This window comes from Dicentrarchus labrax, unplaced genomic scaffold, assembly GCF_905237075.1.
Source record: "Dicentrarchus labrax unplaced genomic scaffold, dlabrax2021, whole genome shotgun sequence".
NCBI lineage: Eukaryota > Metazoa > Chordata > Actinopteri > Moronidae > Dicentrarchus > Dicentrarchus labrax.
The window spans coordinates 4,511,214-4,537,636 of record NW_026136716.1 but is presented as its reverse complement, the minus strand read 5'-3'; the positions used below and the strand labels follow the sequence as shown (position 1 = coordinate 4,537,636).

The window sequence follows — 26,423 nt, the reverse complement described above, 5'->3', positions numbered from 1 at the left end:
CACATGAGTAAACATGGCCGGATAAACACCACTGAGAACCTGCGATCCTAGAGCAGGAACATCGGCAAACACATTACCTGCCAGGTAAACCCTAGCTTAGCCCCTGCACAGATCATAACAGCAAAAATCTATATTGTGTCCAATACTGGCTTTTAATAAAAAACTGTGAAATGTCCCAAACCTAACACCTTAATTGGCTGTCAATATCATACATATAATTGCAGAAGCAAAAAGTGTGTTTACGCTCATGCAACTGAAAATATTTTTTCTCTGGGGAGCTGGTAGACAGCAGAAGAGATAAAAATAAAGTATATGAAAAAAGATATAGAATACCTTTAAAAAAAATTGGTGTGCATTAATATTTGCACTTGTACAACAGTTTTGGAGATTTTTGCACCCTGAAAAATCTATATTATTGGAAATCCAAACCACTCAGATAGGGAAAATAAGGACATTTAACAACACTGAATACAAGAAACAAAGTTATGTATAGAAATATTGGGAATCTGTCACCTTAATCAAAAATTACATGTAGCAGTCGATCAAAAGCCAACCTAATTCAACTTCATTCACCACAAAGTCTCGCAAAGGACTACTGTTGGTGCACGCTTCTTGCTGTCAAGGAACAATTTCTTTAAAAACCTATTTATGATTTAGTATACTTTGCAGGTGATTACACACTCTTTATGAGCTTACAGCTCATAGGAGGTTTTAAGCACTCTAAGGAATTGCTGGGCTGTACTGCATTTGCAAGAGCATGGGTCCTGAGAAATATGCCCTCGATAAAGTCTCAAGTCAGTAAATTTAGTTTTTTTTTAGTCTACATGTGAGTACCTGGGCCTCGTGGGAACGGTGCAGCTTTCACTCACGCCGTAAAACCGTCAGAAATAATGCCTGGCTGAAGATATAACACGCGGCATTACATACGTGAGTCATGCTTTAAATCTCCACTTTAAATACCCTCCCATTTCACATGACAACAAGCATGCCGCATTCTCTGCATTCCCTCATGTGTGCCGAGGATTATTTCAGTGCCCTGTCATTAGGAGAGGTCTACACGATGACAACACAGACTTAGGCAGCTTTACCTCACGTTTGATGTGGCCTGTAAATATTTCCCCTGACATGGGGCTTTCACGAAGAAGGTTCCCCTTTGTGCAGGAGCTGTAGTCATTATGGGATCGCATTGCTAATGGTCTTTTGGAGACAGACGTTTTAACCCCAGACAGCATTTTTTGTCTGCTTGAAAAAAAAGTCACACATTTTTCTTGACAAGATGGCAGAGTGAGAATGAAAGATGCTGGTTCCAAACTGTATTTTGTCATTAATAATGCACACACCGCTTGCTGTTGCTGCTGAACGACAATGTCTCTGATATTTGGAACACATTCTGCAAAACATTTTTAATGGCTACCAGCTTCACCCCATCCACCCACTCAGGATGAATTCAGAAGAGCAACTTGAACATGATCATTTGTCATGGCTTTGGCTATTGATTTATTGCAGTTGGACTATACTGTAAATTTTACTTTGGGAACGTATCTGAGCACTAATGGCCTTTCAGTTTTGGGGTGAGTGGCATCCTGGCTGTGTGCTGTGGCACTCTGACACTAGCAGATGGCTTTGGGGCACTGTTGTTTAACAGTGTAATTGGTTGCTTTCCAAACATGAAAAATTTGTCACACTAGTCTGGTAATAATAAATGTTGACAAAGATGAACGAGATGATGAAACGATAGGAGTTGATGTTGTTTTGTTGGTTTTCCTTTTCAAAAATAGTGGGAAATATGACAGAAATTGGAAAATGTGGCACCACGCTGTCAAGCATCGATCTGTTGTCGTGCTCTGGCAACAGCCCTATTTGCCTAATGGTCACCCAGAGTGCCCTTGACTGGCGACTCTGCAGGAAGCCTGGGCCTTTGCCATGTTCTGCTGGCATCGGGGCAAACTGGTGGTGATGAGTGTCTTCGAGGGCCGGTCTCAGATGTGAGATTAAGTGTGATAATTGCTTTAGAAGCAGCAAAGGGAGAGTGGCACCCCAGGTAGAGGGAGGAGACAACACAGCTGCACTTACTGTATTTAGACCAGTGCTTCTGAACATCTGACCTATGCAAGTTTACTCTCAAGGCCACAGGTTAAAAAAGCCCATACAGTGATAGCAAAAGTACTTGACGTCTGGTCAGGCCCTGAGGGGGGGTCATAGGGAGGTGAGAATCAACCCTAACATTATTCCACGGAAATTATTGAAGTTCTTGGGCTGTGTTATAGGTTTGAAGATACTAGGTGAAAGATTTTGAGAGGCCAAACCTGTATCATTTTTGTGTTGAAGAGGTGGTGATTTTTGAGGCTGGTGTTTGTTCTGTTGCTGTTTTTGGTTGCATGATATGATAACATGTTATTTTTATCCACCAGATTCACCAGATGCAAATTCACAATGTGGCTCCCCAGAAATATGCATGGTTTTGATGTCTTATTCCACCAAAAGTCACAGTTTTTTGTGCACATGCCAATTTTTCCATTTTCATTGTATAACAACAGGGGTCTTCCGAAAAGTTTTAAAACTACAGGCAGTGTTTATTTTCCAATTCCCTGTGGTTTCCAAAGTTCTTTTTCAAAAGAATCTGTTTGTGTTTCACAGCTGGGCTTTTTTTTGCTAGTGACTAATTAGAGAATTGAGATTACAACAGCAGCAAAGAAAAATAGATGCTCAGGGGCAGACGATGTAAAAAAATAACCAGAATAAGGGAGTTGCAGTTGCAGTAAATGCATGCAGTAAAGGTTCATGGGTACTTTATGGTCTATATGAGCACACAAAATACATTTCTCACAGATACTGCTACATTTTTTCTCCTAGACTGAGATTCCTGGACTACTGACCTCTTCATGGGAATCCCCATTATTCAATTACACTCTGCGAGCACATGACCGGAGTGTCTAGAAATCAATGGAGAGCATCTGTCCCACTGAGATAACCGTTTGCCCAGGAGATGTGTCATGAGCTGTCAAGCTAACGTCTAATTAATTAAACCTAGACCACACTGATCTGACAGCGTCAAGTCACAACTGGCTGTGTTATGTACTGTAGGTAGACCTCAAAAACTGAAAACCCAGATGGTTGAAGTATGGTGCCTATGTGGCCTATTTCTTACAGTTGCACTCTGCCTTTCTGCTTTATGTAGTCGGACCACTGAGAGGCAAATCATTAGGCCGTAGCCAAGAAATCCTGACATCTGTTTTTTCCATTTTGCTCTTAGCCTTAGCTCATTTCGTCCGAGCTGTAACTCAGTAGCGCACGTTTTGTGAGTGTGGGCTATTCCCAGCTGACATTACACAGCTGGGCTCGCTCCTGGGCCAGCCGTTAGAAGTTACCCAGAGGTGCTTCTGGAGTTACACACAGAGAGAAGAGAGAAAGAAAGAGAGACTAAACTGATTTATCGCACCTTCTCGAGAGTACTCAGTTCTGTTTCGCTGTTCTTCACACATTTATGAAAACAAAGTAGAGGAAATACACTGTCCAGTCATTTTACAGCATCTCATGCACTCATTTGATGAGTGAATGTTCTTTGTTATTTTTTGGCTCAGTTGATCATGTTTAGGATGAAGTCCTCGGTTGAAGTCTGCCCGTGTTTCTAATTAACCTGTATTCAGTATGAGCATTTGCACACTGACTTCATTGTTTACTTTTGGCTTTTCTCATCTCTCCTTGGCAGGAATACATGGATGCCAACAAATGCATTGACGAGCTTCTCAAACAGCTTGAGGAGGAGCGCAGAAATGTCAGAAGGTAAGAGGTTCTTAAGATTTTTGGGCAGATGTTTTATTGCCTAAGGATATCAGCAGCTGCCTGCAATCCATTCCCAACCAGAGTCAGCAGAACAATGTTGTTTGGTTTTGAGTGTGAGACAAGCTTTGTACGCTATTCTTGAGAAATGCTTTTTGTGTTGGAAGCACACTAAAAGGTGGCAGACAAAGGGGAGACTCCGGTCCCAGTGTGGGGTTGACTGGGGGCATTTCTCATGGAGGTCTTTTGGTGGGATTTGCCCAGACAATGGGAATGAAGAGCTTATGGAGATGCCAATCTAATGACCTTGTCCCCTCCATGCTCCTATCGTCCTAGCTCTTCCAGTGATGCACTGCCCCCATAGAAAAAGAGACAATTTTTTAAACTTCACCCTCTTTTGTAGAACCCTCTCTCCATCTCAATGGAGCCGTATTCCCCCGGCTCAAAGTAATTTTCCCCCTGAGTGAGCAGAGAGGGGCTGGGGGTTGGACACAACGGGATAGGGGTCTCAGGGTGGGTGGCTGGGGGGATGGATGACCACTGACCATCCCCTTTACTAGGCCAGAGCACCCCTTAATAAAGGAAGTGATGTGTAAAGGAATGACCCTCTCCTCCATGTCATCACCACCCCTCTTTATAAGACAGGGAAGTCATCTTTGGTGACACCCAGAGTGACCTAATAGCCACTGAGAAAGAGCCAAATGTCTTTGTAGGGACTGACCCGAGTTTGGACCGCAGGACCAAGTGGCTTCAAAGCCATGAACTTGTACTGACTCCCGGTGATTGGAGTGGCTATCTGTGGTTGATGTTTTACATTTGGTAAATTGCTTACTGCTGTGTCATTTTCTGTTATGTTACAGACATCAACAGTTTGATGTGTAATATTCTCTTGGTTGATGACTTTGGTCAGGACTAAAATGTCTTTACAACTATTATATTGCCATAAAATTTGGTAAAAATATTCATGGTGCCTAAAACAAACTTCTTTAGACTTTAGTGTTTTTCTTTTTCTCTTGCACCACCAGCAGGTCAATTTTTTCACTAGATGGACTGACTCAAAAGGTACAACACACTGCTAACTCAGAAAAGAGACTGAATGGAACAAATTTTTGCTTTGTAATATGGAGACATATACTAAGTAACGGTTTATCTGAAATGTTAATTATGTTTTGTCTGGACAGGAATCCCCCTTTCATTGAATTGATATTGAAATTTACATAACTCTTCAAACTCTTTAATGTGCCCCTGCCTTGGAGACCTGAGGGTACTCTGTCACAATAAAAGCTGGATTTACTTCAGTGGAACACCCAGGGAGAAGCTGTATGGTGTAAACTTACTTCAAACTTAAAGTAGGATTTCCCATTTGAAGTGCTTCCTTTTAAACTGAGGATCAGATAAGAGTCCATCTCATGCTAGTTAGTGCAGCATTTATGGTTCATGTAAGGGCAAGTGCCAAATACGAAGACAATACTAACTTCCATTGAGCACCAGTTTCCTTCTACAAGTACTACAAGTTGAGATGCATCTAGAAATTTTAAAGAAACCAGCACATATTCAGCACAGTTTTTAGAAACAGCATGCCACCAGGCAGGATTTGTACTCGTTTATTTTCCAGTGTTGGTTGATTTAGAGTAGCGACAGTGATAAATGACTTCACAAAGGCTTTTGTTCAGCTAAAACATAGACCGCAAGTAAAAAAAACCCGCCTCCTTCCCCTTATTAAGCAGCATCTCACGATGCTTTAGATGTCTCCCTCCACCCATCAGAATATGGGGCCCATCAATCCGTCAAGAGGAGAAAGAGAAGCCTTTACATTCCTCTAGTTCTCTGCATCCCTTCTTCATGACCCAGTGACCCACTGCATTCATGTCTCTCATTGTACCATATTATTGGGCAGTTTCACACTGGTGGGGTACACAGATTGGACAATTATGACTTCTTTTTCAACCAGACTAATTTTTTCAAGTTAGTAAGGATATCGGTATATCAAATATCCCTGTTGATATGCAATACTCTCTGCAGTGGTTCATATTTTTTTCCTTAAAGGGAAATTCGAAGACCTAAAGGAATGCTCCACAATACTCACTGCCTTTTGGAGAAAAAGGTCACTCTAAAACGTTTGTAGTTTACTGCAGCTGAAGTGAGCTTGGATCTAAAGCATTTGCCACTTTCTCACTGCAGGACCAGTCAGTCGAGCTCTTTTGTCACTGTGGCCATGACTTGCTATGCTACTTGCCCAAAACACCCAACATCACCCAACAAGTTTGAACAGTTATGATTTAGCATTATAATAGTTTTTTAGGTAAGTTTGATGATTATTGTGATCATAATCAAGATATTTTGGCCACAATATTTGTAGCATGAAAAAGTATCATACTGGCACATCCATAATTATATGAAAGTAATGTTTGTGTGATGTTGTGAAGAAACTATTGTTTGGAACATGCTGAACATATCAAGATAAAAAGAGATGCTGCAAAAGTGGTTTCAGAAACTTTATAGACAAATTCTGAAAGTATACATATATCATTGGAAAAGATGGAAACTATAAACATCTTAGAGCCACATTTCAAACTGACAGGTGGTGAGCGTTTAATAATGGAAAGTAGGGAGAGGCATTTAAAGTTATTTTCATATTCGAGTAAAAGAAAAAAGAAAAAAAGTCTGACTTAAGAATCAGGTCCAAAAAAGTTCAGGTGGGGTTAAGGTTATCGTACTTTTCTGCACTGCTAGACTGAAGAAGTTAACCAGTAATTCTATAATTTGGCTGGTAAAAAAGCTGTGGCTGGTTTATTTTTTCATCCCTAGCCACCTTGACCTGTAGGCTACAGCTAAACTGTTCATTTGGACTTTGCAAATCAGCCCTCAGTGACAGTAGCTCGTACTCTTTCAATCAGCTTGCAGAAACCATCTCCTTCAACACTGCTAATGTCAGAAAATGTAGTGATGTGACATTGCCGTTTCTGCTCTGTTCTCATTGTGCTTAACCCACAAATGATAAATAATCAAATAAAGTTTGCACTGTAAGTTCATTTTGTGTACTTTTTCAAAATATTTCCTAACATCACTTTTATGCCTGGTCGAAATTCTGTCTGTAAGGTTAGATGAGTGATGTGCAACTGAATGAGATGAACCTTGCCTTACTGCACAAATCTAAATGCAGGTACTCGACATGCTGAACGAATACGGATGTCCAAATGAGTACTCGACTACTTGTGCTCATCCGTAATGGAAAGGTGTAGATTTTGAGCACATGCACTAAAGATGGTTTTCAGCTTCTTTTGAATTATACGTCAAAAGCATCTGCTGTATCTTGAACATCCTAAAGCTCCAAGCATGCACACACAGACAAACTGTGTCTCGCGCTCAGTTGCAGCATCATTGCTCGATGAAGCACAAAACCCCAGCGGGATGTTGGCCGGGCTTTCCTGCTCCCTCTATTCAATGTGACCACGTCCTTGACAGACGGAAACAAAAGCTCCACGGCACAGTGTCAACATCAGATGGAGCAAATCCAAATTTGGCAACATTTAGATGCAATGTACACTAGGACGCTGACCCGGGGTTTCCAGTTATTCATCAGTTGTTTGCAGTGTACTGTCATTAAACATGATCAAATGTATTTTTTACAATGTCATTAGTGTGGTGGTGGCCTTGAAATGCTGGCAACACACAGTTATGTGTTAGAGCTGTTGTGGAAAATGGACTTTATTAAAGACTTCTGCTAAGTGACAGATGTGTGGGAGAGACATATGGATGTTCCGCAGCCTGAAGGGCGGGGAGTGAGTTTGCATGACCTCTTTCTGACAAGCTGCTGTGTCAAGGCACCATGACTCTGTAATCTTCCCTGTGGATTAAAACAATGTAGATTAGTTTTTTTTTTTCTGCTCAAACTCCGCTTCCATGCATTTTCCCTCTCGTGATTTGTCACCGTGATTGAGCTGGTGTTTGTTTTTCCTTGAATCTTCTTTTGACCTTGTTTTTAGTGGGTTGAGCATGACCAGTATCAGGTCGCTCAGCCCAAATCTGGCCTCACCTGCCATTTTCTGCCTGCTGGAGCAGATGGTGTTTGTCTGTGACCCCTTCCACACCTTGGAGGACAGCGAGGGACAAGGAGGGATGAGGAGGGTGGCCAGGAGGCAGGGGGGCCCGCTCAGAGGAACTGGGAGGTGGGGAGGTGTGGAGGGGGAAGCTGGGGACTCAGCTGGAGATCCACAGGGTTTAGGACAGGTTGTGTGGAGCAAGCGGCTGCAGCTGCAGCTCAAGCCGAAAGGACATTAGCGGCGACATCTGCTGATCAATAAGCTATTTGTCATGTTCATAGAGCAACGGTGCTTTCGAAGTCGCGGTGATAGAAAGTGGAGGTCAGATCAGATGTGCGTTTAGCTGAGGGATTATAGGTAATAGGACTTTCTTTGTGTAAGTGAATTCTTGAATTGATAATTAACCAGTTTAGTCCTGTAACTGCTCAACATTTATTCCAATTTGCATTTGTCTGTTCAGACACTGTTGGATTGGAGACTTTGGATTGTGGCCGTTATAAATGACTGAATGTTTTTTTAAAGTGGAGTGGAGATCTTTTCATCAGTATAACTCCCATTGTGCCATTTGGATTATCTTTTGTTAGTTTAATTGTTTAAGCTATTGAGATTACAGAGTCAATAATCACTTTAGTCAATTCAAATGGCTGAAACCTCAAAATTCACTCAAAAAGCACTTTGAGAGACTTTTAGTTTCTCCTAAATTTCAATCAAACAGGGGACTTTGATGGAGAAAAATGTCTTTGCAGTCCTATGAGAAATTCAAGGTTAAATGAGAGAGAAAAAAATGTGAGTGCATACACACAAGAGAAAAAGACCAAGCCAAAGCTGGGAAACAGCTTTACAAATCTGGACCTTGCTGATGTTACTACAAGGCATATCTGGCCTCAAAGACGCCTGTGTGCTGCCGGCGGTCTGAGCAAGATGAAAGGCTGTAATCCTCAGCTGAAGTATGTGGCGAGGCCTGTTCTGTCGATGAGGAGGTGGAAAGGGTTCAGCCTCCCGCAAACCATCCAACGCCCCAAGGATCTGCCGTCTCGCTTGGGTGGGAGCCATGCATTTTACAACTTTAATTGGATAAGTTGACCGGTCTAATGCAATAATTTGATCATGCTAAGCCCCAAAGAGATCTAATGCACTCCTAAAGTATATTTGTGTGCCCTCTGAAGTGAATGACTTATCCTAATCCAGCCATTAGAGGTCACTTTACAGCCCAGGAGTCCAGAACCAAAATATCTCAAAGGAACTGTCAGTGGGTGAATAAATCAATCCATGAAACCTTCATTGGAACCTTCAGGCACTGGTGGAATTTAGTAAACAGAGCTTTTGAAAAAAATCTGTGGGAGTTTTTCCTCAGGATCTTTTTTCTGTGAGAAGATAACCCTGAGCAATCTGAGGCTAAAATAGGAGTGCATCCCTTTCATGTATACTATCTCTAATTAGCGAAACACATCTACGATAGCATGGTTGTTAGTTTGGCGTAGCATGTTGTTGGTCTTTACTGTACTTGTCAGTCAGTGGTGTGTTAACTGCGAACATGATTAAGCAATCCCTGAAGCAATTAGTTAAGAAGGTGACACTGCTGGTGCCCTGTGACATAAGTCAACATTGCCTAGTTTGCCTCGGCGAATATTCACTAAGTCTGTCTGGCTTGGGACAAACTCGTCTCCTGAGTCCTTTAAAATGCCAGACGCCTCAGCCCTGATTCATGTACACAGTCCAGGCCCAGCTAAAATACACGCATCAGTTTTATGGAGCTTATGCGAGGAAGAGGTTAATCGAATGGGTTAATGAAGCCTTTTATTGATGCTCCCTCAAGGTCGTTTAAGAACTGGTGGCAGTCCTGCATGCATGGGAATGCAGCACACTGGGCATGAGTACTTAAGCAATGATATGCTGTGCCTGCCCCCCTGCACTGTCTGCTTCTCCACATATCATTCACCATAAGCCTTCACTTTTTTTCCTGATGGATTCAAGGTTAAGTATAAAGCTAAGCAGCTGTCTACTGCTCTTATTCCGAAAACAAATCTATACTTAGCATAATGGATCTAACCTTTCCCTGCAGATATAGTGTTGTAATAAACCATTTTTGTTGGTGCCAGCTTGGATGTATTGGTTTCACAACATGGATATGCTGTGTTTTATAGGACTTGTGACACGTATTCTTGGCATTTGGAGTGAATGCGGTATTATCTGCATTCCTAGAGGCAATTAGCTTTGTTTAAGAGCTGAGTCTTGCATAACGGCTAATTGTTGTTTGTCTAAGTGAGTTCTTCTCAGACACTAATTTGAATTCCTTGTGCTGTAGGAAAAGCACTTTAATTATGCGTTGGTTCAGAATATTTTATTTTTTTTATCTGATTTCAGTCACTCTGGTATTGTCAGTTGTACATTTCATTAAATGAAGGCTCACACAACATTCAGGTCTATTAACTTCAGTTGAGTTCCCCTCTTTTGTGCAATGAAAAGATTGTTTTTATCAAGATTAGCTTTGGGAGAATGTGCTCCTTTTGTGCCCATGAAAGCCGTGCAGTTATTTTGACTAATATGTGTGCTTCACAGTGCTTTGGAAAACATCCCCACATTAAGATAAGAAGAGCGATAGATCCTGTGTGGTTTTTATTGTTGATAGATCCTGTGTGGTTTGGTTTGTTGATAGATCCCGTGTGGTTTTGGCTGGTGGAAGTCACAGTGGTTGCATCCATGCTATTTACCTCCAGCTCAGGGCTCTTTGGAATATATGCTCTCATCTCACGAAGGAAACAGGAAAGGGTGAAAATTTGTGAAATTCATAACATTTCAGTCTTGTCCTATGGGTTTGTTGAAGTGATGATTTCTAAAAACAAAACATGAGGATTTTTAAAACCACCTTGTTAAATGTATCACATTTCAACTCTCTGATTTTGAGACACTATATGGGTATTGTAAGCATGTTTATTGGGAGGTACACTAAATGGGTTTAGTTGCTCTACAACACAAATATTGCATATAAAAATCAATAAACTACTAGTTGTATCTTACATAACTATTATTATCAAATGTCAGCGTCTGTTGGTCGCCGCTTTTACATTCAGCTCTGGTTGGTTGCTTCATGACACTAAGAGGTGGATGGAACTGTTACCTCTAATAGCAGGGAAATGAGTTAATGCTGCGAATGGAAAAAAGGATCTAACAAGGACTTCCATGTGACAGGAAACAACAGGCTTTTGTGATTTGTAAAAATGTGGTGTTCATTTTGAAAAGTACTACAACTAACTGTGTGTGTGTGTGTGTGTGTGTGTGTGTGTGTGTGTGTGAGAGACGGATGATACTGCTGAAATTAGCCACGGCATAATAGTCCCATTTGTTTACCATAATCGCACAAGGAATGTTAAAGTAATTCTTTAAGATTTGCTGAAGATTAATTAAAGATTAACTCCATCAGTGTTAATCCTGCTCATTCCAGTCTTGATGACTTTAAGCATTTCCTGAGTTGCATGAAGAGGAAAATCTCGCCTGCTGATGATGTCTCGCTGGACCACCATCCGGACTGACTTCGCCGTTCCGCCCCCATCCCCCTGCTTAATGGAACATGACGGAGTTGCATTATCGCTTTCATTGTATTACACATTTAATCTTGCCACACAGAAGTTAAATGACACACATATAGACACTCACTAACACACACCCGGCCTCTGGAGGGGCTCTTTGTAGTTCGGCGTGACCCATCATGTGATTTGCATCTGTCTGGGCGTTTGCCGCTTTGAGCTGTGTAGATCCTGAGCGGGCTTGTGTTGGGTAAACAAACACGCTGCCTGTCTACAGCGTGGCATTTCCTTTGCTCTTCTTGATTCAGAAAACACCCTACCCCCTCCTTCCCAACAGAGTCTAGCCGTGTTGACAGCTAAATATCTCCTGGATGGATTGTAACCACCCATAGTACCTCTGATGTGCTTCCAAATGATTTTACACCCGTTACTTTTCCTCAGTTGTATCAGACATTAAATAGCTGTTCTCAGAAGCATGTCTAAGCTTAAACACCGCATACATGCTAATCGTCTTTATGGTGCTGGAGAGCCGGGAAGGAAACAAAGTTTTTATTCTTCTCCTCCTGTGTGATTAATGTCTGTCTCGGAACACACACCTAGACGGCGGACTGGTCGGGTAATGAGCTCAAGTGACGCTTCCCGGCCTGCTTTTGGTCACTCATCTGTGATCAAGCTGCAGGGGAATAATGTCACGGAAGCAAAATGCCTGGAGCCCTGGACCTTCCACTGACAGGATGTTTGTACATTCATATACACACAGTAACAAGTACATATACTCTTACTTGACTAAACTGCGGTTGAATTTAGCTCCATCCATTTAGCTATAGCATTAACATGCTGCCTCCGTGTTAGTGCATCAATAATTTAACACTCTAAAAGGGGCCCTTCTTCAGAATGAGAAGAATTCTGAATTATTATTTATAATATTATAATAATTGTTATTTTCTTTAGACCAAAGAGAGTACAGAAGTACATTTTGTTCACAACATAAGCTTCCAAAAATACAATGTACATAAAGTAACTGGATTCGTACTTGTAGTAGTATTTTTACTTTGTTGAATTGCTACTTTCACTTCAGTAAAGGATCTAAATACTTCTTTCACCACTGCACACATACTACCACAACCACTAGCATCCCTTCAACCCAGGCCACTCCTCACCCCAATTCAAAGGTGCTTACACTCACACGTTCCCTTTGTGTGCACACAAACGTACACTCACACACGCACAGGCACAACCACGAGCATCCTTTTCCCTCAGACCACCCTGCGCCCCATTACAAATCCATATCGACCTGCCCTCCCTCCAGCCACTGTCCCAGCACAGTCCCGTCCCCCTCACTACACCCCCCGCCTCCCTGAGGAATGCTAACCTAGCCTAAGTGTGTGTGTATGTGTGCGTGTGTGTGACAGTGGTGGAGCCAGGCTGGCTGTGTGGGCGGCCGAGTGTTTCCAAACAGTGGAATCTGTCACTGACACCCCTGGCAGAGCAATAAGCAGCGCCTTAATGAGCTCAGCAGATCACTCAGCACACAGAGCACACACACACACACACACACACACACACACACACACACACTCATGCACACACTCATAGATGCATGAATATCACAATATTATTATTATTATTATATATATATGCATACAATGTAAAAAAAGGGCAAAGGAGTTGTAGAACCTTTAACACCCATAAGTGTATGGGTAGTAATATGTTCACACACACCCCTAGACTATCATTACGCAGTTAAAATTGAAGAAAAAAAACAAAGCTAAACAAACAAACATGGCCTGTTTTCCTGATTAAAGGATAGAGGGGGCTTCTTGGACGCCAAACACCACAGCTACCAAGCACTGTTGTCTGTTTGACGCCCTGCAGACGAGAGCCATCGCTCAACAAATCGCAGCATGCTCTTGATCAAATTAAAATGGAACACTGCCTTCAATATTTCTTGATTACGGCGCATATGTATATGTTCCTGCTGACTCAGCCGTCCATTTGTCTTTTTTACCCAAGTGGGACAATGGTGTCTAATTGATGACCACCTGCTCTTAGAATCAAATCACATTCGCTCTATATTCAGATTTCCCTGCTAGACAGCTGCGCTTATGATAAACACAATTACCCCCTCTGCGTGACATTTCGGTCATATACGCAATAATCAGGCATCATGAATCTTTGAGTTTTATGATGACAAATGGGAATGTGGTTGCTAGCTTTATCTGATAACGAGAACGTGACAGGACGTGTCAATATTTTATGATCGCTGTTGGCTAATGCCAGATTTCCCAGCATGAAAAAAGTCTACCTACAAACCCTGCAAGTGACAACTCATCCCTATCTCCAGTCTTGCACCACCTTCCCTCAACTTGAAGTTTTTCCAGACTCCCCCACCCGCCTCCTCCCATTCTCAGGCAAACTAATTTTCTCACATGGTTAGTGTCATTGTTCATTTAGGACATTAGTGACAGTGAATGTGGGGCAAAGTGGCAGCGATGGCCCCGGCTCTAAGTCAGTCCCCTCTTTTCTTTCCCCTCTTTAACTGAGCTCCTGTCACCGGGACCCTTTTAATTCCCCCTTTCACCCCTCCGGTGCCCGCCCCCTCTTGCACTGGTCCTATTGGGGAGCAGACAATAGAGGGTCCCCCCCTTCTCCTCTGCCTGTTCGTCCCCCCTTCTCATCTCCCTCGGCCCTTGCAGGCGTCCTGCCTGGTTGAGGTTGTGGGCTCCAGGCTGCAGTTTGTCACAGCCATTCAGCTGAGACTGATTGTGATTGCGGCAGATGGGCTGGAGCCTGGTCCGTCACTCGGCCGAGGCAGACCCAAGCACTTCTCTCTTTCTCTCTCAGCATTTTTTTCCCTCCGGCTTTCAGATTCTGTCCTCCGCTCTCTTGATCTTGATCTCTTGCTCGGTTGTCCCTATCTGTCTTTTGTCAGTGCCTTCTCTTTCTGTTTCTGCATTGTTTTCCAAAAGCTCTGTTTCCCATATCCAGATTACTGGAGAGTGTTTGGAAAAAGCTTGCTTTTCAGCTGTCCAAGAGCGTCTAAAACCCTTTATCCCCACACCTTTCTGACATCAGAATTGGCTGACTGAGTCAGACCATTTTCAACCACCACAGCAACTGTACACAGTGATTGGTCAGATGGAGAAGGAGCTTAACTTTTCTTCACATCACCATGAATGCTTTTGCGTCACTCAATGACCTTCGAGGGCAGCCCTTCAAAACTGGTATAAACCTTTTTCCCTTGGCTGGCCAACAATCATACCAACAATCATACCTAGATCATTTTAAGCCCACTGAGACTTTTATTGTGGAGGTGCTCTCAGTTCTTCCTTTTTGTCATCTGTTGTTTTGCTCTTTTGATCTCTTCTTCAGTTGTCTCTTTTGTCACCTTTTCTTAAAGAGGCCAGCTAGTGGAACATCACAAGCCGGCTGCCTCTTGCCTGTTCACGTTCTCCTTGTTGGAGTTAAACCCCCCTTAACACTGTTGTCACCCCCAAAAACTCCTCCTCCTCTGTACAACCCCCCACCCCAACCTTGCTTCTCCTCCCCTGAGGAAAGAGCCACCTTCAGAGAGGCAGCGGAGCAGCCGTCTCCCTGAACACATGTTAAACGTCCCGCAAAGCCCGGGGAGGAGGGACACAGAGAGCTAGAGAGAGAGAGAGAGAAACACACACACAGTGACGGAGAAAGAGATAGAGGCAGAGACAGACTGGGGAGCGAAATATTCTGAGCAAAGATAAAGCCTGGAGGCGGGGTGGGCGGGGGGAGGCACACAGGCGCTGTGTGTGTGAAGAGGAGCCTCTGAGCGTGTGTGTTAGTGAGAGAAGCAAAGCGCAAAGGGAGAGCGTATGTAGCGTGAAGGAAGAGTGGAGGAGAGGGAAGCAGTGTTGGGAGAGTCAACGCATGTTGCCAGATTGAGAGAGACAGGGAGAGTAGAGGACAGAAGCAACGAGGAGAGGAGAAGGAAAGAGAAGCAAGGATTTTCAGTGCTTGAGGGAGCACAGAGAAGAGGAGAGAGAGAAGGGGAGGAGAGGCAGTTTGGTCTCAGTCAAGTAGAGAGGCAGGCAGGGAGCAGTGTAGAGCCGGCAGTGCTGCATTGTGGATGTAAACTTTATCGTCTGCGGGATCAGTGGGTAGCAGCTGCAGAGCAGGAGGAGAGCGTGCTGGTGGATTACCATGTGTGTCCTCTGAATGTACCAGGATGCTGCATCTCCACCAGGGTAAGCTGCGATGAGAGATGACAAAATTACGTTGTTTCTTCTGCAACTGCAAGGTTTTACTGTCTTGTTCAATGATACACATTGTAATTTTGGGGGGATTCTTGTGTATACTTCTCTCTTCTGAGAAGAATACATGCACGCTCAGCTGTTTCAAGACGGCTTCATGAATTTTCCCCCCTGGCTGCACCTCCTTCAGTCATCTTTACTTTGTCCTGAGCTGCAATTTTCCTAATAATCCCCAGAAGAGGGAACATATTTCATATAGCAGCACTGTATACATGTGCAGGGGATGATGTGTGATTTGTACTGAGCCAGATTAGCCAGTTGCAGAGGGAAATCGCGTGTCTTGTTGCTAGTGGCAACAGCATGGTGCCGGGGCGCTGCGTAAACCACTTTGGTTCTCATTGATAACATAAGGAAACGGATACCCGTCGTTTAAGCAGAGGTAAAACAATCGAGCATTGCAGGGGATTTGCGTGTGCAGGAATGCATGTTTTTCTTCCCACTGCTCCCTTTCTTTCTTTATACTCTCTCTCAGGCAGATTAAGATTTTCAACCCGGCCCACTAATCCCACACTGAAATGACTGGTTTTGAACTGGGTGTGGATACAGCTAAATGGGGGAGAATATGGATTATGGGGATATAGCCGCTCTGTTATGATCAGCTTCTCCACAGCTCGTTATTAATGTGGCGTGAAGTGCTGCAGTACTAGTGTCCATATGTCAAAGTCAGTGCAGGTCAGAGGTCTTTCCTCATACTCAGCCATATTTACAAAACACACTCAGGATGCCAAATGTGGGATTCTGGACAGTGGCTTCATATTTTTAGCTGGATTTGTTATCTCTAAAAACAGAAATGTAAGGGATCATGAAAATGAGAGCATGGGAGAGTATGGGAGGTATCATCACTCTCTTTCTGGTTTTGTCCAAGTGCCAGAGAGAAATGCCATTCTCTGGCTTTCTTTAAGTTTGAGTTATTTTGCCCTGGGAACTGGTGATTCCCAACAAGAGAGCAAAAAATAGCATCTGCCATGTAGTGGATGCTTTATAAGTGGGAACCACCAAGGGATGTTGGCAGTCTTAGCGAGGGACAAAAAGCAACAATAGTTCAATAAGAGAGTAAGCAAAAGTACTGTTTCCTAGCACTACTTTATAAATCTAACATTTCCTTATAGATAAAGTTGAAATTGGACAGATCTTTAAGCCAAAAGGCTTTACAGTAGTACAACTGGAAGTCAAACTCCCAATTTTGCCATTGTAAGTTGCACAAACCATGAGATACTCAAGCATATTAAAAACAGTGGCCTTACACACCCAAGTGTCACCAGCAGCTAGCATGTGAGCTATCAGCCCTTGAGAACTAGTGTTTTGGTCAGTGAAATCTATGACCTGAGGGAAATTCCCCTCTGCTATGCACTAAATGTGCTATTTGCATGTTTGAATCTGTGATCTATTGTATAGCTGACTAAACCAGGGAAACTATCAAATGTTTATTTAATTTTCATATTTTTGGATTGTATGTACAATAGCAATCACCATTACTATACTTACAGTAGGCTACAGTTTGACCATTTGGTCCAGTTTCTATTCAGACAATGTCCATTTAAAGCCTTTATTGGTAGCAGAGCAGCAGTCGGTGATATCATCCCACCACCAGGGCAGATGTGTTGCTGCACTGGGCAGTTTGAGCCTGCTGCCCTCTGAAACCTACCTGGGGATTACTGGATAAGAGGATTGCCAAGTGGAGGGATTTGATTTTATAGAATTAAAACTGTAATTCTCTCCATCCCAACCACACTGCAGTGCAACCATTTCTCCACATTATTATTTTCCCCCTGCTGCCATGTTCTTGTTTTACCAACACGTTCCAGCACTACATCGTGTGTCCTACATTCAAGCAGTTTTGATTTAAAAGTCACGAGACAAGCACATTCGGCGTATGTAAGAGTGGAAGGGCAGACGTTGGCTGAAGTCTCACATGGCCTACATGGTATTGTGAGCTGTGTGATGTCTCAAATTGTCTCCAAAGAGATGGATGTGAGAAGTTCATCAGTTGCAACAGGAAGTGTGTCCTGGGACATTTTGGATGGTTGCTGTGCCAGTTGGCATTACTAGAGTGATAACTGCTAATACCAGTCAACAAAATTAAGGCTACTCTAGCTGATCGTACTGACATGTGCGCTTTTGTATTCCCTGTAACCCCTCCGACTCTTGTCCGTCACTTTGCCTCTCACTCCTCTATATCCGATTTTTCCCAACTTTTCCTCCTCCCCTTTCGTCTCCTCCCTGTATGTGGCGCTCTGTATTCAGTGACCCTCAGCTAGCATATTGGGTTCAGGTCAAACTGAATTACTGAGGAATGTTCCCCTGTTCAATGGCCGGCACAGTGGGCCTCAGCATGGGAGCACTTCCCCTTCATTGACAGCCAGGGGACTTTCATTTTGAAGGAGGGGGGCAGCTCCTTCCAGACAACTTTCCCATGTAATTCCCACTGTCTTTGCAGTGTTCATTGGTACCGTGGAGCCGTGAGCCAGTGCAGCCGGTTTAATGATGTGTATGTGTGAGGCACATCTCAGGATTTCGCCAGTGCTTCTGTGACTGCAGGCCATCCAGCTCAATTAAGGGTGCTTTGAATGCATTCCTCCCTTTAGCCTGCTCTACATTTATCTTCCCCCACGAACAGCACGTGGGAACTCTAAAACAGCCCTGCAGAGCTCTTTTGGGCTGGTATGAACCTGTTTTTTGCAAATACATCATCTGAAAATAGATCATCTAAAAAATAAAAAAAAATTACCCAATGAAGGATTTTGATGTTTTGCCATACTGTACATTTTTGATTCTAAGAGCCAGAAAACATTGCATTCCCACTCAAGTCACATGCTTTGTGTTTCATTGAAGGTTAGCAAGTTGGAAATCCAGAAAAAAATGTGACTATCAGATGTCTTTTCTGTGTCTCCTGTTGGCTTAACTTAGAGTAATGTCACTCAGGAAAAACATAAAGTTTAATGGTCCGACACAATTTATAACCAATAAAAGGCTTTTATTTGCTAGCTATCAATGGCTTATTGCATGCACTGACTGTTTTGCCTGGAGACAAAACTTTGCCCAGACACCCTCGCTGACTGTTAAGTGATGTCATTAGAGATGGAGCATTTTTGTGGCTTCTAAATGGATGAACTCGCTCCATGTGAGTTCACCAAGGTGCGAAGACTTGTGATCTGCTTTTGCTTTTACTGCTTTTAAACTGCCTGTTTTCCAGTCAGACCTGGCTTAAAATATAAATTCTCTTTTTATAATGGCAGTGTCGTCTTGGCTTGCAAAGATTAAACTTTTTTTTTTTAAAGAATTCTTGAAAAAAGAAATCCCCAAATTGGATTTGTTTTTTTGGGTCATAGTCCTGCATGCCAACAGTTTACAAGATAATATGGTGTTGTACTTGTTTACTATACACCTCCTTCCTGCTGACATACTTTCAGTCGAATGCATGTCACAAGTTTTCACATCAAAGCAGTCAAAACCTACTTTGTGAGCATTCCCTCTTGTTTCATAATTCTTTACTTGTCACGGTGACGCTTTCAACGAAGCAAGCCGTTTATGAGGTTGGAAAAGGGGTCAGTGTCGTATTTGAGGTTGTGCTAGGCGGGGAATGTCAACAAACTTCAGCTCCCCGCTATCTTGGCTGTAAATCATTGGATAATAGTGGGAGAAACATGCAGGACCTCGTCCAGTGGCTGGAGGTGTTGGCACAGCTGGAAAGGAAATGGATGGAGGCTGCTGGAGAAGCTCACCTTCATGCAGTAAAACTCTTTTCCAAACACCTCTCTTGTTCTATTTAAGTTCTTTTAGCCATTTGTTGAAACTCTTTACTAAGGGTGAATTACAATGGGACTTCTGCAGCAGCTGCCCAGCAACTTGTGCTCACAAACACACATGCACCCAGGGGTGGGTAGAAGTAGAGATGGCAGACCCGTGGTTCGAGTGCTTCTATTTAACCTACCTTTGTTTCTATTGTATGTGAACCAGCCATTTGTCTGCCTCTGTAAAGGGCTGCTGTTTGCCAGCCTTTCTGAAAACTATGTGTTGACAGCCGGTGTAAAACACCCTATAGCCTTTGCACAGTGTCCACGAGTCAGCAGAACCTTCTAGTATTATGGTACAGTAGTAAATGTGAGTCCCTGTTCCCCAATTATTTCAACTCAGGCCGGTCAGGGTGTGAAATACAGAACAATGTATGAAACATGTGACTTACCTACTTACACACGTGCCTTTCTACTGAACATGTGAAGGAGGGTAAATTAGTGTTGATTTTATTCAACTACCATATATTGAGCTTTACAATACCATACATTTTTTGCATCTTATTGTCAATTATCATGACATTAATATAGGATTCAGACAATACAAATATTGAAGGAAAAAGTAGTAGCAGTAGCAACATTTTGTGCCTACTTATACAGTAACTGCTTCATATAACAAAATTTGAAGGCAGGATGAAGAAGCCTCTAAAATGGGCTGCAGGAGAAATTAGGAGCTTTGAAAACAGATTGGGTGGAAACTTAACAAGGTTGTGTTGCCACTTAGAACAAACGAACATGCAAGAGTGTTGTGCGGTTTCTTTTTTACATGGATGGATTTTGGGTTTAATGTTGACATGTTCACTTCAGTTCCAGTCTTGTGTTTTCCAACCCACCCCCAGTTAGTTGAATCAGCTTGTTTGACTCGGAGCGGCACAACATAGTTGATATTTGAGAGGTGTGTGTATCAGATGACCATTGAGGCATCAGCATGATTAATATGGAATTGGTCGGACGACACGTCAATGTTTACGTGTATTTTGGCAGAAGTATAATTCCATAATCAGAAAAACAGCTTTGTTTATCCTGTCTGACTGCACCTCTCAAAATACAGGTAAACTCCTTCAGTAAATCATGAGGTAATTGTAGTCCAGTGTGAAGGGTGCTTCACTTAAACTCAATTATGTGTCAGAGTGTGTGACTCAAGAGAGACAACCATTACTGGAAAAACTTAAAAACACATACAGGATTATTACCTGTTGGAATGTGAGCGTGTGGCTGGGAATGCCATTTGATAAGCTGATCTGTTTGAAAGTTTTTTTTCCCTGAGATGATATTTGCTCTCTTTTTCTATCTTGCTTTGTATCAACATATCTTCCTTCTTCATCATATCTGTGGTTGTTCAGGTCCAACAACAGTGCTTGTTTTCAGTTAAGAGTCATCTCTCTTTTATGATTTGCGCATAAAAGATTCAAAATTGTGTGTGAGTGTGTATGCATTTCTCTGCATCTCTTTCCCAGTGTGTTTGTACATGTGTCTTCATGCGTGTGTTTATGAGTTGCCCCCTGTGTGTTTGCGTCTAGCTCCATCTTCATTCTTCATGAGCCGTGCTGGCGAGTAAACCCTCACAGCAGACATGCAGGCGGGTGCTGCGGACATTTTTAAAGCACATCTGCTCATCCGCAATGTTTCGTTTCGTCTGGACAGGAATGCGTCTGTGGCTAGGAAACAATTGAGGTCAGGCCCTGCTCGCAGAATAAGAAAACATTTACGGAGACAGACAGTCAGGCAGGGGTAATCCACGCTTGGCGAGAGCATTCCTCAGCGCTCTGGAGGAGTCTCGGAGGATTCCTCATGTCTGATTTTTGCTGCTTCAGAAGTTTGGAAATGCAGTGCCCGCTTTTGATCTGATCTTGGCCTACAAAATGATGTATTTAAATCATTGCCCTCACTCTGATTTTGCGTATGATTCCCCTAAGTTGTTTACATGTGCAAAGACAAGTCTTTTCCACACAGTCTTGTGATTGCATAGATCAATTATGCTTTCTGAGATAATGTCAGTCCCTCCTTTCACTGCATTAAGGTCGCCTGTTGCTATTCAGTTGCAGCAGTGTAACTAAGATATCCAAAGCTGAGACTCTAGTAAAGCGCTGAGGGCTAGATAGTTACCACAGAGGGAAAGCATAAACAACGCGGAGCATTCAACATGCTGTTGATTTTGGATAAATCTTGCCAATCATGATCATCTCAACTCGTTTGACTGAATTACTCATGCACGTGTCCAAATACAGTCCAATACTCAACTTCATACATTTAAAGGGAAGAATGAATAAGGGTAAAGTTATGTCAGGGTGTTTAGATGACCCACATTGAACTGTAGAGTCACAGCAGGAAATTATTTGTTGTAACTATACTCACTTTGACATTTTCACAGTAAAGATGATGATGCATGTAGTGTAAATGGGATCCAACATACATTTTGTGTCTCCATAGGCATCTAGAAAAAAACAACATTTCCAAGAACAGAATGTGTTGAATTTTCTTCAAAGCATACGGGAAAAAAAACATTTGAAATGTCAATTTTCATGCAGTAAAGACATTTCAAGGCCACAAGGCAGCATGAAAAGGCGTGTGTTCTTTGTGTGCTGGCAGTAGGACCTCATCGCATTTCGCCTCTTCAATAATTGATGGTCTGCCGTGGTGAGGTAAGGCTCATTGTGCCTGGCTGGCTGGGTGGCTGGGGTGTGCGGGGTGCTGACATGTGGCTCCTGTTTTTTCCGCTGCCCTCCGGTGCAGACGGGGTCCGCGGCTGGAGACAGGGGGTCAGGAACCAGCTGTGGGGTGAGGCGGTGGGAACAGGGGCAGGTCAGGCCGCCGTTTGGCATCCATGATGGCACTTCCTGGTGATTGATTGGACCTGCCTAATGCATTGGGACCAATTGAACGGTCACAGATGTGCGAACCCCACCCCTCAGCGATTGAGATGAAAGTGTTTACATTGAGGGCTGGAGCTGATTTTGATGTAATCTCAGTATTTGGTGTTGTGGCAGAAAGGCTCATTTAACCTGAAAGGAAACATCAGTTTGATGATGTTGCATGTGTTGTTAATACAGATAAAAATTAGGATGAAACCATGTGGGAATTGCCCACATATTAGCAAAATTGGAGCTCTGCCAGGTGTATAAAGGCTCAGTTTTTCTTATAAATTTGGACATTGTTAGAGACTCAAGTTGACATTGCCATTTTTCATCCCATAGTGACTTCCTGGCAGTTGTAACTCTTTTCACTGTGAGGCTGCGTTGGATGTTATAACTTATCAAATGCCTCGGTAAGCTCATTGTCCTGCACTGGGGGCTGGGGTGAAATGTTTGGATCGGTGCAGAAGGTTACATAACACAAGCCGTAGGAGGATTAAGGATGGGAATGACCGGTCCGGAGATGGAGCCAAAATGAAGTCAGAGTCCAAACAGGATGCCCTATCTGTGCCACTGGGATTGCGTGCATATCAGGGCTCTTAACCCAGCAGGAGTGCAGACGCTAATACATAAATGCATGGCAGCTCTGCTCTCATCCAAACATTTATGCATCCCTCCCGGCTACTCTGTGTACGTTTGTGGTTCAGAACGTTTGAAATGTTTAGCCCGCTGTAAGCCTCGATGACAATATTGGGAAGATGGTTTATATTTATGCATCTTTTATACATCCTGATGCGTGCATTTATGTGTCAGTATGAGTGACTGCTGCAGTATTATGTGGTGTTTAATCTGTTAACATCTTTCTATATAAAGGAGAGATTAACCACTGTTGATAATAGGATGGTGTACAGCACTGCAAGGGAAATAGGAAACCAAAACGCAACAGACAGCACTTTTTTTCTCTTTCATTAACAGCAAACAATGTACAATGGATTAAACCACCTGTATGGAGGAGCCTTGATAACAGTGATGAAAACACAGCTAAAACGCCTGCCTCCCACAATGCAGTTCAAAGCACATGGGTCCAACATGTCAGCTCAGGTTGGCAAATGCTCTCGCCATGATTGATCCTCCCGCAGCCCTGACAGATCGTGTCTTTGCATGCCGCCGCGACCGCATCGGCGCTCTGAAGCAAACAGTCGCTGCGTTGTCTCAACGTGAGCTGGGGGAAAAAAACGTGAGAGGGGTTTACATAGTGTCTGTGTGTCTGTGCAGGGGGGAGAATGCGCAGAGGAAACATGGTTGATCTGCTGTGAACGCAACCAGGCTGGTGTCAGGATCACTCTGTGCTGTACTGCCTTGTCTTAGCTCAAAGGAAGGGATATAGAGCAAGCTGAAAAGAAGGGAAATTATTTTTGAGGTGTGCAAAGTGTGTGGGTGGACAGCAGATGGTGTCAACTTCAGAATATGTGAAGACTTGTGTGTGTGTATGCAAGCAGGGGTACAAACTTACTGTATGTATAGCACTTCAGAACAAACCTTACCTTGTATCTCCAAAGTGTCAAATATGTCTGAAGTTGCCTGACAGGAGCAATGTGTATGTTTGCTGCAGATGTCTTTATGACCACGGTTTTTCCGTCTGCCTCTTGCCACATTATATTTTGATAAATAGAAACAACGACATTGAAGAATGTGTGCGCGCAAGAGAAGGGGGGATTGTTGCATTCGAGGTTGGGGTTGTCAGCTGGTTTGGCCTGCTCCACTGAAGCTTGGCGGGATTCCCCCCCACCGGTAAGGCCTCTGGTGCTGTCAGGTGATTCCAGGTCACTGGGAACTGCTGGAGGTCCACGTCGACACTGCTCATGATTGGCTGCTGGAATTTACTCAGCCCGAGCTTTATATTGGGGCTCCAAGAAGAAGAAAAAGAGGAGGAGCAATGTATACATGGTCAACTGTCAGCTTGTGCCTTCATCACATGCTCGGATGTAGAGGATAAAGGCTTGGCCTCAAGCCTGAAATAACTCCCTTTTAGTCACAGTCAAGTGTGAAATATATACAGTGTGCACAGTGTATAGAGCAAGAAGATACATTGCGAGTATGCATAATTTTCCAGCCACTGTGGAAGCATTACTTCCTTTTTGTCATTTAAGTAAGCAGCATCCTTTTAGATTCTGGTTAGTTACTAATCTTTGTAGTTCTGGACATCATTTTTTATCAGTCGTGATAACATTCTACTTAACAAGTGAATCTAAAAGATCTAAAAATGCTACATGATTGCAAAAAATAAGTCCGACATGGCAAAAAACACAAGCAGTCAAATGATCGGACAGGTTGTAAACAGATTTAGGCAAACTCTCTTGGAAGAGAAAATGAAGACCAATGGTTTACCCCTACTGTACTTGCCATAGTTGTGTACACACTTTTCCTTTGCAATGAAGGATTATTACAGACATTAAGGGGGTGCTTACTTCTGATTTTACCTCCAAATAAAGTTTATATAATGTGGAAAAAACTGTTAAGCTAAGCTGTTGGCTGATGGTCTGACCACTCGTGTTTCTCGCCCAGTAAGACTTCGTTCTAGTGATGTCGTGTTCCCAGATTTCTCTAATTACTTTGATGAGTGTAGTGTTTTCATAACCATTAGAAACAATGGCCATAACTACAAAAATAAGCCCAGAGTTGTAATAAACTAGAATTATCCTTTAAGATGAAGCATTCAACGACAGGAAACTGGGTTCCTGTGTTCTGACCTTTTTGGTGGAACATGAAAACTTTTTTCTAAACAACATTATAACATGGTTCTTTGCGTATCCAAACACAGTCTTCTACAAGAGAGATAAACTTGAGATAAACTTCTTGACACAACAGCCTTCGGCTTTTGACCATTGCTCAGTCTGACTATTTTGATTGGCCAGTTTGCACAGCTGGTAAAAGTTTACGAAGTGAGCGACTGGCAAAACATCTTGAGTCGATTGGGATTGAAATGCAAGTGACAAACTCGGAGCAGAATATGTCGCTCTAAACAGCAAATACATAATATAGCGGATTACTGATGACTGTCACGTGACACAAATGTCACATAATCGCGCGCCAAATGTTGGCGGCAAGCGTTTTTCACCTGATTACTGTTTTGACTACTGCTTGTGCCAGTTACTATAATTATGTTTAACACAGAATGTCAAATTGCTCTATATTTGGCGATGATTTTCTCCGGGCGCAGTTGGCTCATGCTCCGTTGCTCCTGGAACATGCCTGTGCATAAGTGGCCTGAAACTTAACCCCTTACAGGGCTGACGCTCAGCCATAACACAGACTGGAGGAATGCCAGGCCAGTCCTGTTTAACATAACAATATCTGCGATGAGAAGTCCCAGAGACATTTCTTTTTCCCCTCTTCCCTGTTTTTTCTGGAGGTATCGTAATGGTTTAAAGCATACGGTATGTTGTATAGGAAGATGCACATTGTGTAACTGGAACATGAGTGTATCAGTCTCAGGTGTGCAGCATGCAGTCACACACTTTCACACTCACATTATGAGAGGTCACACACACACACACACACACACACACACACACACACACACACACATAATAACACGTTTGCTTTAATGACTTCATGTCCCCACACCCAAATTTATGAATGCACAAACACACAAACTTCTCATATGAGCCCAAACACGCTCATGCAAACACTCACACACTTATACACACCCAAACACACCCCCTTGTTGTCTCACGGCCTCGCCACTTTGCTTGACTTCCTTCTGGATTTGTCACCGTCGCATGTTTCACAATCGGTGTGCCAGGCTCAGCTTTGCCTAATTCAGTCTGGTCCCATTAGAGGAAACGGTGGGAATGTCTTCCACCGGCAGCAGCGTTGCCTCGTAGTTTAGCACGCTCTTTTCAGTCCAGACGGCCGATCCATTCGTCAACCAAACATCCCCCAGCTGTCTCTTAATCACCAGGGGGTTTTCCCGACAGGTAAGCCTCTCAGAAACAATGATGTCTTGTCAGAGGCGACAAGGAGATGTTAGTCAGGAGTTATTTTGGGGAGTTTGGGGAGGTTGGCAAGAGGTTGGTTGTCTGCTCCACTGAAGAAATGTGCAGGTGATTGTGATTACTTGTGGCTGTCTGCTGTATACACTTCT

The 26,423-nt window shown here is 43.1% G+C and overlaps 1 protein-coding gene across 7 annotated transcripts in view; it reads left to right on the top strand.

The window, feature by feature from the left end:
* LOC127378569 (nck-associated protein 5) overlaps positions 1-26,423 on the top strand; it is a 130,396-nt gene that overhangs the window by 39,159 nt on the left and 64,814 nt on the right. For 5 of the 7 annotated variants that reach the window (XM_051427516.1, XM_051427517.1, XM_051427518.1 and 2 more), the window contains one exon: positions 3,710-3,783. In XM_051427516.1, coding sequence (XP_051283476.1) covers positions 3,710-3,783 — 74 coding nt within the window. Of the gene's footprint in view, positions 1-3,709; positions 3,784-14,950; positions 15,568-26,107; positions 26,257-26,423 lie in introns of those variants that run through there. The other 2 variants (XM_051427519.1, XM_051427520.1) reach the window with 2 other exon arrangements.